This window comes from Leopardus geoffroyi, chromosome A3, assembly GCF_018350155.1.
Source record: "Leopardus geoffroyi isolate Oge1 chromosome A3, O.geoffroyi_Oge1_pat1.0, whole genome shotgun sequence".
Lineage (NCBI taxonomy): Eukaryota > Metazoa > Chordata > Mammalia > Carnivora > Felidae > Leopardus > Leopardus geoffroyi.
This window is the reverse complement of record NC_059336.1, coordinates 114827358-114839727: the sequence shown is the minus strand read 5'-3', so window position 1 is coordinate 114839727 and position 12370 is coordinate 114827358. Positions and strand designations below refer to the sequence as shown.

At 41.8% G+C, this 12370-nt stretch overlaps 1 protein-coding gene across 1 annotated transcript in view; it reads right to left on the bottom strand.

The window, feature by feature from the left end:
• Positions 1-283: 283 nt before the first annotated feature.
• The window catches only part of SRD5A2 (steroid 5 alpha-reductase 2), a 36191-nt gene continuing 24104 nt past the window's right edge, over positions 284-12370 (bottom strand). Inside the window, exons 3-5 of the mRNA XM_045447241.1 lie at positions 8297-8398; positions 5643-5793; positions 284-1993 (exon numbers count right to left, since the gene is read on the bottom strand). Coding sequence (XP_045303197.1) covers positions 1927-1993; positions 5643-5793; positions 8297-8398 — 320 coding nt within the window. The 3' untranslated portion in view covers positions 284-1926. The remainder of the gene's footprint in view (positions 1994-5642; positions 5794-8296; positions 8399-12370) is intronic.

Genomic DNA, 12370 nt, shown 5'->3' with positions numbered 1-12370 from the left:
TACTTCACTGAGAATGTCTCCCCCACCTGTATATTCTTGAACATAAGGGGTATCATCTAGCCTTAGCACATTCTCCAGCACCTTTCCTGCACCTTCTTGGACTACTGAGCTGTGCCTGAGACACACTGTTAAGTTATATTTCTCTTTTGTTTTCAACCCAGAGACCCTTATTTCAAGTTGACAAAATGAAGACAGAAGAGCAAAAAGGAAGCAATACTTAAAAAAAAAAAAAAAAGGAAGAAAACAAAAGGCAAACAACAACAACAACAAAAAACCCCACAGGTCAACACCTTATAAAAATCTTTATGAGCCCAGGGATCTTTCAATTCAAACAAAATTACTTAGTGTCCATGATTTGAGAGGCATTTAATAAACAGAAAAACACTTATATGATTACAATTTATATTCTTCAGTAATATATATCATTCTTACATCTTCTGAGCATCCTATGTTTCTTATATAGCGAATTTCTATACTTAGTACCTCGTGTGATAAACCTAGTGTTCATTTCTCAAAAGGGCTTGCTAAATATTACCAACACTTGCCACAAACCTGGACCTGAGGGGACAAATACTTTTGTACATTCTGATTATGAATGTTCAGCCCCTCCCTAGAGAGCCTGATGTCAAGTTCCCATGCTAGGTGACCCCTCCACCGAGGTTGCAAATTCTAATGCCTACTAGCTGATCAGTCCCCATTCTTAGTGGGCTTCATGATCTCAGATCCTCCAACTTTTTAAAGACAATTGAAATGTAGAGACCTAACTTTGAAATTTTGGAAACTTCAAATGTTGAAAAAAAGGAAGTCAAACTATGTGTGAAGCCCTGTCTGAGCCAAACAAAACAGGCTTTCTGCCCAGTTGCGTCCCTCTGGTTCAGAGGCAGAGGTTCAGCATCAGCCCTCAGGGATTCTGAGGACTGCTGTTCAGTCTGCCCCCAGGAAATGCCTTCCTGATCAGATCCCGAGGATTGCAGTGAAGAAATCCCAGAAGAGGAGAGCTGCTGAGTGCTTCTGATATGCTTCAGTGTCACTGCAATTGTCTTCAGGCAAGCCATGTATGATCTTATCCAGTCAATTCCCTTCTTTAACATTCTCTCATTACTTGGATATTTCCACAGGTTTCAGAGAATACCAGAGTTGACATTGTCTACTATAAAACACTTTTTTTTAATTCTCTCAGGAGCCAACCAGAGTCATGTCTTTCTCTTTGTGGTCATGAAAAGCCGTCCTTCAATAAAACCCACACCAGTTTTGGGGATATCTCTAACAGGGATCATGGAATCTTTCAGAAGATAGGGGCACTGAGATAATGTACAAATTTGAAATGCGGTCAGTGCATCATTGCATCTTTAGCAAGATGAAGAGAGCCTCCTCTATTAAAAGTCCATCTCACATCTTTCATAATTAACTAAGGAAAAGGAAAGTGTGACTGAGTTTCCATTTGGGAGTAGATTTGCTCAGGATCCATGCAGCTTCAGATTTTCAATATCTGCTAATTTGTATGGGTATAGAATATGTACCTTTAATAAAGTCTATAAGCAATGTCCTCAACTGGGAACCTCTCTGACTACAGAGATGTCTTACATTGATGTAGAGTAGGTATTCAGCCACACGTACTCAGATCACCCAAAGAAGAAAATATAGGGAAGTTCTATACTTTCTAGGAGGAATAGCTAAGAAGCAGACAGATGCCTCTGTGTGGAAAAGAGCCTTGTCGAAGCTTCAAAAGGAGATCAGGAAAGAGACCCTGTGGGACAGTGGAGTACACACTAAGTACCCACCTCACAGGATCTCCAGGACAGCTGTTGGAATGCAAGAAGCCTACTATTATGTATATGCACAGTGCAGCTTTAAAAGTTACAGGTTCAGCAGCCTGATGGTGCTCGACAGTCATGTGGGAGCTCTGTTCCTTTTTATTTGGTTTCTTTAAAAGATGAATGGAATGAGGGCTTTCCGAGATTTGGGGTAGTCCTCAAACATCTTGAGGTAGAACCTGAAAGACAAGAAAGGATAATTATAATAAGCAGTGGTCAACAGTGGAGATTCGCTGGGTCTGAAATCCTTATGACTAATCAACCTACAGTTACTCAGGGCCTGACTCTTCCACACGGCCATTTGTCCATCTTCTTTCTCCCTCCTGCACCCTCTTCTGTACATGTTGAAGCTTCTTGTGTTGGGAAATAAAAAGTAACAGCCAGAGGACAGTGGTGATGGTTGCACAACATTATGGATGTACTTTAAGACGACTGAATGGTACATTTAAAATGGCTAAAATGGTAAATTTTAGTGTATAAGAATGCAACTGATTTCTGTACATTGATTTTGTATCCTGCAACTTTGCTGAATTCATGTATCAGTTCTAGCAGACTTTTGGTGGAGTCTATCGGATTTTCCATGTATAATATCATGTCATCTGCAAAAAGCGAAAGCTTGACTTCATCTTTGCCAATTTTTGTGCCTTTGATTTCCTTTTGTTGTCTGATTGCTGATGCTAGAACTTCCAGCACTATGTTAAACAACAGCGGTGAGAGTGGGCATCCCTGTCGTGTTCCTGATCTCAGGGAAAAAGCTCTCAGTTTTTCCCCATTGAGGATGATGTTAGCTGTGGGCTTTTCAGAAATGGCTTTTATGATCTTTAAGTATGTTCCTTCTATCCCGACTTTCTCAAGGGTTTTTATTAAGAAAGGTGCTGGATTTTGTCAAAGGCCTTTTCTGCATCGATTGACAGGGTCATATGGTTCTTCTCTTTTTTTTTTGTTAATGTGATGTATCACGTTGATTGATTTGCGAATGTTGAACCAGCCCTGCATCCCAGGAATGAATCCCACTTGATCATGGTGAATAATTCTTTTTATATGCTGTTGAATTCGATTTGCTAGTATCTTATTGAGAATTTTTGCATCCATATTCATCAGGGATATTGGCCTGTATAAAATGGTAAATTTTATGTTATGTGTATTTTGCCACAATAAAAAAAAAAAAGTATAAGCCAGAAAGAATTGCTCAATGGATTCAACCGGGAAATAAGGAACCAAAGACCCCAAAGACAATGGGCAAGGTTACTCCTTGAGACCTGGTAATGTTCCCAGGCGAATATCCCCTCATGAGGCCTGGGAATGCCAAGAAAATGTTATCTTGTGTTATGGGTTGAATTGTGTCCCCCAGAATAGATGCTTGAAGCCTTAACCCCCTACCTGGAAATAGGGCCATTGCAGATATAATTTATTAAGGTAAGATGAGATCATACTGGAGTAGGGAAGGCCCTTAATCCAGTATGACTGAAGGGGAGAAGAGACACCACGACAGAGACAGGCAGGGAAGGAGGCCATGTGGGGACAGAGGCAGAGGTTAGGAATGGAGCTGTGTAAACCATGGGACACCTCGGATGGCAGGTGCAACCAGAAGCCGGAAAGAGGCAGGGAGGGATTCTCTCTTAGAGCCTTCAGAGAGAATATGACCCTACATCCACTTTGATTTCAGACTTCTGCCTCCAGAACCACAAGGAAATAAATTTCTATTGTTTTAAGACACTCAGTTTGCGGCCATCTGTTTCGGCAACCCTGAAAGATTAACAGAAGTTGTGAAATGGCTTTCTCCTTCAGTGACCAGTCTGTCCTCCTAGCTAACTGAAGCTGGTAGTTCTCAGGTTATAGTCAAGATGATGCACTCTGTTAAAGTGCCTTAATTTGAACTGGGGGACACCCAGTAATAATATGCGACAAAAGGTGGCAGGTTTCCGGTGCTATGATTATGCCCTCTGGGCCTCCCTCTGGAGCAGTCTGACCTAACAGGACAGGGCCACACTTAGGAATTTGTTGGGGCACCAGCTGGAAACCTCTGGTGGAAATGCTGTCCTTCCCCTGACCAGCTCCACTGAGACCACTTCTCAGGGCTCCTCGAACTGCTGGCTGATGCCCTCTCTGCCCTCTCCCTCTCCACCTCTGGTGGTCAGCAGACTCTGCCTCAAGAGAGGAAGGGTGCTCTGCAGCCTGTCCCCACCAAGTCTAGGAGGTGGCTAGCACGGGTCATGAGGACAGCTACTGTTTTATTCATTTCTGACAGGTCTGCGTAAATTTCACTCCAAGGAAAAGAACCCATTCTTGGTTTAACCTTCTAAACTATGAAATTAATCATTACCCCAACTAAAACACCTATGCAGGAGCTTAAGTATCCCCCAGATCCTGGTTCCAAGGCTATTCTCCCCTTGGCTATCGCTCGCTCTCTCTCTCTCTGTCTCCAGCCACAAATGTCATTTTATTTTTTTTAATTAAAAAAAAAATTTTTATGTTTATTTATTTTTGACAGAGAGAGACAGAGCATGAGCGGGGGAGGGGCAGACAGAGCAGGAGACACAGAATCCGAAACAGGCTCCAGGTTCTGAGCTGTCAGCACAGAGCCCGACATGGGGCACGAACTCACAGACCGCGAGATCATGACCTGAGCCGAAGTCGGACGCTCAACCGACTGACCCACCCAGGTGCCCCTATTTTTTTTTAATTTTTAAATTTTATTTAAATCCAAGTTAGTTAACATATAGTATAATAATGATTTCAGCAGAATTTAGTGATTCATCACTTACATATGACACCCAGTGCTCATTCCAACAAATGCCCTTCTTAACAAATGCCATTTTAGAGAAAGGATCTGAAATTCAAGTTCAAAGCCTGGTAACAACTTAGCATGTTACCTTCCTTCCCCCTGCAGTGAGACATTTAGTCAATGCTTTGGTCCCCACCCCATCCGAGGTGCAGGGTTTGGGAGGGAGGTGGAAGTTAGTAAAGCTTTAGGCTAGCCCTACAGAGAAAAGTTTCCAAAGCCGTACAATTCCCCAGGTGAGGGGACAGTCCTGAAATCATACCCCATAAGCACTCACTTACCCTGCCTTCCCAGGAAGCCAGCAATGACCTTGGCTATGACTTATGGAGGGAGGAGGTAGAGGGAAAGGGAAGTACCCATACCCAAGTAAGCCCGAATATTGCACAGATTCCAAGAAAATAATCCTGGAGTTTCCAAGGCTCTTTGATTACCTGGACTGTTAGCACCAAGCCTAGAATTAAAGAAAGTAGCCCCACAAGACCTGGGGCCAGGCTGTCCCTTGGTGGGACTGTATCCTGGATGTCCCTCAGAATTACCTGTGAGGCTGCGGAAAGTTCCACCCACAGAACACACTTAGAAATGTGGCAGAAGTGAAATGAACTGAAGCAGAGAAACGGAAGTGAGTTGAACTGAAGCACTCCTTGTGCCTCTTGACCCTTCCCTATAGCCCACTGCCACCCAGTATCCACCCACCAGCAGGTGAGGCTGCTAGGAGGGCACAGAGCCGCCTAACATATGAGGACACAAGGTGCTTCTCCCTGGGAAGCCTTCTTCATCAAGGCGTTAGGTGGCTCCCCAAGTCACTCCCCAATGGGTTTAGTTTTCCTCATAGAAAAAAAAAATTTTTTTTATAATACTGTCATCCGGCTAAATTCCAAGTTCAGTGAAAGCCCAGGAAGTCAGAATTTACCAGTCCAGAAAACTGTATCAATTTTACCTTATACAAACACATGTCTTAGTTTCTACATCTATCTGACTCCCAGGGCTGAAAGCCTGTTTAGAGAAGAAAGCTACTTGGATGCTGCCACCCTGAGTGCAAAGTTTACCTATGGTGATGAAAAGCTCGCAGCCCAAGGAAACAAAGTGAGAAAAAGGCAAATGCAAGCGCTGGGAGCGACCACGTGGCCAGGGCATAGCCGATCCATTCAATGATCTCACCAAGGAAATTGGCTCCAGAAACGTAGGTAAACAAGCCACCTGCATGAAAAAGAAAGAAAGAATCATCGGAACTGGATCATTGCCACATTAAAACCGCTCCTCCTATGTAGAAATACAAAGGGGAGCTACGATGGACGAGGGGCTGAGGACTTCCTTATGGTCACTGCAGTCTAGGGCAGTTTTCTTGGGGACAAGGGAAAACAAAGTGATGCAGCCTGTTGTTCTTGGAACATCCCAGAATCATGAGGAGTGGCAGCAACTTCTTGACAGGCTCCAGCCAGTCTCTAGCAACGGCTGCACCACTGGGTCCCAGACAGGACGCAGAAGAGGGGCAGGAGGTGTGGGGTTTGTTTTGTTCTATTAAGTAATGTTTCCAGGCCTCCTCTCACCTTCTTCCTTCTCCCGAGGACACCCACACTGCCACCAGCATATTTCACGCTGGCACTCAGACAAAATGCAACAACACACAGTGTGACAAGAATAAAAACCTGAGTTGATGCCAGAAGTAGATTTGGGGACTGCGCCCCCAGCCCCCCGCTGCCGCGAGGTCTCCTTCTGCTGATTTTCAAGGTTTACTTTTATATCCAACCATGTATGTCTGATATCAAAACTATAAATAGAAACCAACACATTTCCAATGACAGTAAATATATCCACTTTCTGCCCCACACTAAACTGGGAAAATCACCCAAAACTAGTTGTTTTCTTTCCACAATTCTATAAAGAATATTTTGTTGTTTTCTTATTTTTTTTTTAAGTTTATTTATTTTGAGAAAGAGGGAGAGAGAGCACACATGTCTGTGTGGGAGGGGCAGAGAGATAGGAAGAGAGAGAATCTCAAGCAGGCTCCCCACTGTCAGCCTGTAGCCTGATGCTGGGCTGGAACTCACCAACCCGGGGATCATGACCTGAGCCAAACCTAAGAGTCTGATGCTTAACCAGCTGAGCCACCCAGACGCCCCAAGAATATTTTGTTTTCAAATCATTCTCACCCCAAGAATATTTTGTTTTCAAATCATTCTCTAACATACCTTAAAGTTGGAAACTAACTTCGACAATGGAGCTTTTAAGAGCATTCTTTGCTCTTCGTTTGGTTAGTGAGTGAATATTTAAAATCCCACAGCCCCTTAAATTTATCTTCCTTAAAGATGACACTGCCTCAGCAGTTCCAGACCTGTGATTTTCCAGACCCTGGGAGGAACCACTGTCCTACTGCAAAGGGTCTATAAATTGCCTGTGAATGCAGCAAATGGTTATCAATGTATGGCATTATTTTTCTTTTATGTAAGATACCATTAGGATGTCAGCAACATTTAAATTTTTAAAAATTAATATTAATACCATATTGTAACTTAGGAAAATTTAGGTTCCATTTACATCAAAAAGGATGGGAACCATCCTTTTTAGGTTAAAGGAGGTTAAACCTATATAAGTACCACTTAAAATATCCAAGGATTACTTGGACTGGTTCACTCTCAGCTGCTTATGTTTGTCAATCTCACACCCTGATTTCTTGGGAACAGTTAGGGTTTTCAAATATCCTGTGACTTTATATCTGAGAATGCGTTTGTAGTTGCAAGACCTCCCATCCTAATTTGTGATTAATTATGGCTCTCCACACCTTTAAGAAAATACAAGTGGTAGGAAATATACCCCTGACTACTCACTAGACAAATCTAGGTCAACTGGAAAAGACAAGTCATACAGGATTTGCGTTAACCTGACTGGGCCATAAGGTACCTAGATATTTGGTTAAACACTATTTCTGGGTATGTCCATGAGAGTGTTCCTGGAAGAGATTAATGTTTGAATCTATACACTGACTGAAGCAGATTTCCCTCCCTGATGTGGGTGGGCCTCACCAAATCTACTGAAGGCTTGAATAGAACAAAAAGGCCGAGTAAGGGAAAATTCACTCTCTCTGCCTGTCTTTAAGCTGGGATGTTAGTCTTTTCCTGCACTCAGATTGGAATTTACACCACCAGCTTTCCTGGGTCTCCAACATGCACGTAACAGATCATAGGACTTCTCAGCTTCCATAATCAATTCCATAATCAATTCCTCAGAATAAATTTCTCCATATATATATCTATATATATATATATCTATATATATATCTATCTATATATATATATATATCTATCTATATATATATATATATATATCTGTATCCGTATCTGTATCCTAGTGGTTCTGTGTCTCTAGAGAAGCCTAACCCAGCACATGTAATCGTACCTATTGTAACTAGGTGGTAGCCTATTTCCACCTTGACCCCAGCCTTGGACTACCCCACCTTTAGGGTGTTATGATCTCACACCTTCCTGAGGATGCCTCTGCCTTTCTTGAACTTCCAGGTTTAGATAAAAAACACAAATGTGTTGTGGGGTGGGAGGGGATGTCAGAGGCAAATGGAAATATAGTGTGTCATTTGTGCCGTCACTTCCCCACCCCCCCCCCCCCACTCCATTTGCTGTTCATAGCATAATCCCTGGGAAAGGCTCCCAAGGAAGAGTAGAAATCTGGAGGGCAGGAGAGACATTACCTTGTGGAATCCTATAGATGACTTCTCCAGGCTTCCTGAGCTGGCGCAGTATAGAGTCGCTATGAATGTTGATCCCCATTCCCAAAATAAATAAGAAGATACCTTAGCAAAGAAGACAGAAGGAAGAAGTTAAAAATGTATCCTGATTTTGGTGTTTTTCTCACAAGCTAAGTTTTTTTTTCTTCCTAAAAATGGAGACAAGGGCATTCAATTTCAAATTCTGAGGATGCTACAAAGAATGTCAAAGGGTGGCCAATTAGTCATGGTCCCAAATTTGGTGGAGAGGCCACATTGTTTCATAGAACTGTGTCATATGATAGAGGCAGGTGGCAGAGAAGAAAAAGGGAGGCAACACCATCGGCCAATACTTGAATGAGTGAATGAATGAATGAATAGCAAGCTTTTGACTCATTCACAAATAATTAAATTGTGATTGGCAAACTCAACAAGTAATTCCAAATCCCCTTCCTTTGCCTTCCCACACTATAGAGGCTGGAAGTCTGAAAAGTGGTCATGTGACCTATTTCTGCCACAAGGATGTAAAGGGAAGTGAATGTTCTGGGTGTTTCCTTGGAAATGTTTTGCTTTTCTGATAAAAGGGCAGATGGAACAGCACCTCTTCTGTCACCCTCCTCATTCATTGCCAGATGTGATGCCTCGAGTTATAGCAACTGTCTTGCAGTCATGGAGTGAATATCATGAGGACCACATACAAACATGTTAAGAACAGTGGAAAAGAAAGTATAGAAAGTTCCTGGGATCTTAATGACATCTGTAAGCAATTGAAGGGATGCAGAAGTCACCTGCCTTTGAACATTCTTGCTATGTAAGAAATATAAATTCTTAATTATTTAAGTCATTATGAACTGGTTTTCTGTGACTCAATGCTCAGAGCATTCCTCATTGATACATCCATTCGCATGAAAGTAACATGAGCTGAACTGGGGAGACTGGCACCTAGTAAACTGGTTTCCACCACTGTCAGTCACACACACACACACACACACACACACACACACACACACTTGTTCCCCATTCATTGGTTCAGAAAGAGCCCTGATCTGAGGTGAGGAGAGCCAGGATCAGGGATGCTAGGTCTTACACCCCAATGGGCACCATTACAACCCAGAAACACTCTATTTTTCCACATAGATGCCCAACCTCACCTCTCAACGATGCGTATTTGTACCGATCAAAACACATGAGGCAAAAAGCAAGAACACTTGAATTCAAAACAGTCAGATCTACTCTCACCTCATTTAGTGTGATATGAAATACGATATGATATGATTTTCAGTCTTGTCTAGTCGAAAGATCATTGGCCGTAGTATGGCATCAAATGGTGACTACACTTATCTTGGTGATCTCTGAATAATGTATAGAATTGCTGAATCACCATGTTGTGCATCTGAAACTAATATAACATTGTATGTCAACTATACTCCGATAATAATTTTTTTTTTAGTTATTGGCCTGGAAGAAAAGGAAACTGGGGAGAGACACCAATGGCAAGACGTTGAGAGAAAGAGGGGAGATAGCATGCACAGCAGTGGACAAAGCAGGAACCTTGGACTCAGAGTCTGTGCTGGGTGTCCTTGGGCAAGTCACTGACCTTCTCTCAGCCTCCATTTTGTCATCTGTAAAATGGAGATTCTAACAGTACCTATTTCACAAGGATGGTACAAGACTCACTTATGTGTTCATTCATTCACCTATTCATTCACTTATTCATTCAACTACTATTTACTGTTACTATGTACCAACACTGTCCTAAACATCAGGGATATAGTAGTGAGAAAACAGTCGAGGTGTCTGTTCTCATGGAGCTTACATTTTAGTGGAAGAAAACAAATGAATTCAAATAATTAAAATTGTTTTAATTATATAATGTCACACCAAAGCAGACGATCATAGGATCATGAGATAGAGAATGAGCTGGGCAGGGGCGCCTGGGTGGCGCAGTCGGTTAAGCGTCCGACTTCAGCCAGGTCACGATCTCGTGGTCTGTGAGTTCAAGCCCCGCGTCAGGCTCTGGGCTGATGGCTCAGAGCCTGGAGCATGTTTCCGATTCTGTGTCTCCCTCTCTCTCTGCCCCTCCCCCGTTCATGCTCTGTCTCTCTCTGTCCCAAAAAAAATAAATAAAAAAAAAAAGTTGAAAAAAAAAATTAAAAAAAAAAAAAAAAGAGAATGAGCTGGGGAGGGGAAGTGGTGTCTCTACTTTAGATGAGGCGGAAAATCTTTTCTGAAGATTTGGTATTTGTCCTGTGATTTGAATAATGAGAACGCACAGATCTGAGGGACAGCAATCTAGTATAGGGATTAGGTGTAAAGGCCCTGAGGCTAGAATAGGTTTACCGTGACTAAGAAGTAGAAACTTTGCAGTTGAAACTTTAAGATAGAGGGAAAAGTAAGAAAATGTGGACTGGATGATAATTAAAAAAAAACACAGTAAGCATTATATACCTTGGTGAGGAGTTTGGATTTTTAAGTGCAAGAGAAAGCCAGTGTCAGGTTTTAAGAGGGAAAAATAGGAACTTATTTCTGTTTATTAATATTACAAAAAAAATAAATATGTGGAATACTACATGTGAATTTGTAAAAATAAGAAAATCAAAACACCTTATTCCCACCACCAGAAATTACCACCGTTAAACACCTTAGTGCGTATCCTTCCAGATTTTCATCTTGTGTAGTATCTAGGCCAGATTTCAATTTCCCCAGGAAGAAGCAAAATGCTCCTTATAGCTGGGTTGAGCAAACCAAAGTCCAACATAGGACCATATCTTGTAGTTGGTCATTATCTCTTTTAAGACCATTTTGACCTCTACCTTTTTAAAACATTTTTTCAAGGCACTGACTTCTTGAAAAGACTGGACTCTTGTATCTCAGAATGTTCCCCTTTCTAGATAAGACTGGCTCATTTTCTCATGGTGCCATTCAGCTTACTTCTTCATTTGCCTTATTTCCTGTAAACTGGCATAAGTCATTTTCCTGTGTGGTTATGTTACCAGCTTGATGTATAGTTAGGTACATTTATTTGTTTGTTCCCAATTTTAGGGAACTTTTTCCATTTAGATTTTTTTAAGTTTTCTTTAAATTTATTTTTTAAAATTCAAGTTAGTTAACATACAGTGTGGTATTGGTTTCAGGAGTAGAACCCAATGATTCATCACTTCCATGTAACACCCAATGCTCATCCCAACAAGTGACCTCCTTGATACGTATCATAGATTTTTCTTAAGTTTTATTTAAGTAATCTCTACACCCCACATGGGGCTCAAACTCACAACCCCGAGATCAAGAGTTACTTGCTCCCTGGACCGAACCAGTCAGGTGCCCCACTTAGATTTTTTTTTTTTACCTAAGTTATGAAGTTTTGTGATTCAAAGGACACAACCATATCAAAAGAGAAGCTCTGCCCACCATCCCATTCTCTTTCCCTGAAAATCTATGTGTCACCTTTTTAGTTTTTATCAATCTGATACTCCCTTTTCCAGTTTTATACACACACACACACACACACACACACACACACACTTCCCTCCCACCATTTTTACATGACAAGTAGCACACTATATATACTGTTCACACTTGATTTTTATATAACCACATATTCTGGAGACATCTTACAGGAGCACACAAAGACCTTCCTTGTTTTTGTTTTATTTTGTTTGTTTGTGTCTGTGGCTCCAGAACACTCCATTGTGTGCGTGTATCGGCATTCATATAACTAATCCTCCAGTCATTTGTGTTTTCTTTTTACTTCTCTTTCTTTCTTTTTTTTTTTTAAGAGAGAGTGCACAGAGCAGAGGAAAAGGGCAGAGGGAGACAGAGACAGAGACGCTTAAAGTAGGCTCCATGCTCAGTGCAGAGCCTGACGCAAGGCTCAATCCCGTAACCCTGGGATCATGACCTGACCCTAAATCAAGAGTCAGACACTCAACCAACTGAGGCACCCAGGTGCTCCTGGTCATTTGTGGTTTCAAATGTTGACTCTGACTGCTGTGTGCAAAAGGGGCTATTGAAGGCTAGTACCAGTGGTAGGAAGCTTAGTTTGAAGTTCACTGTCGTGGT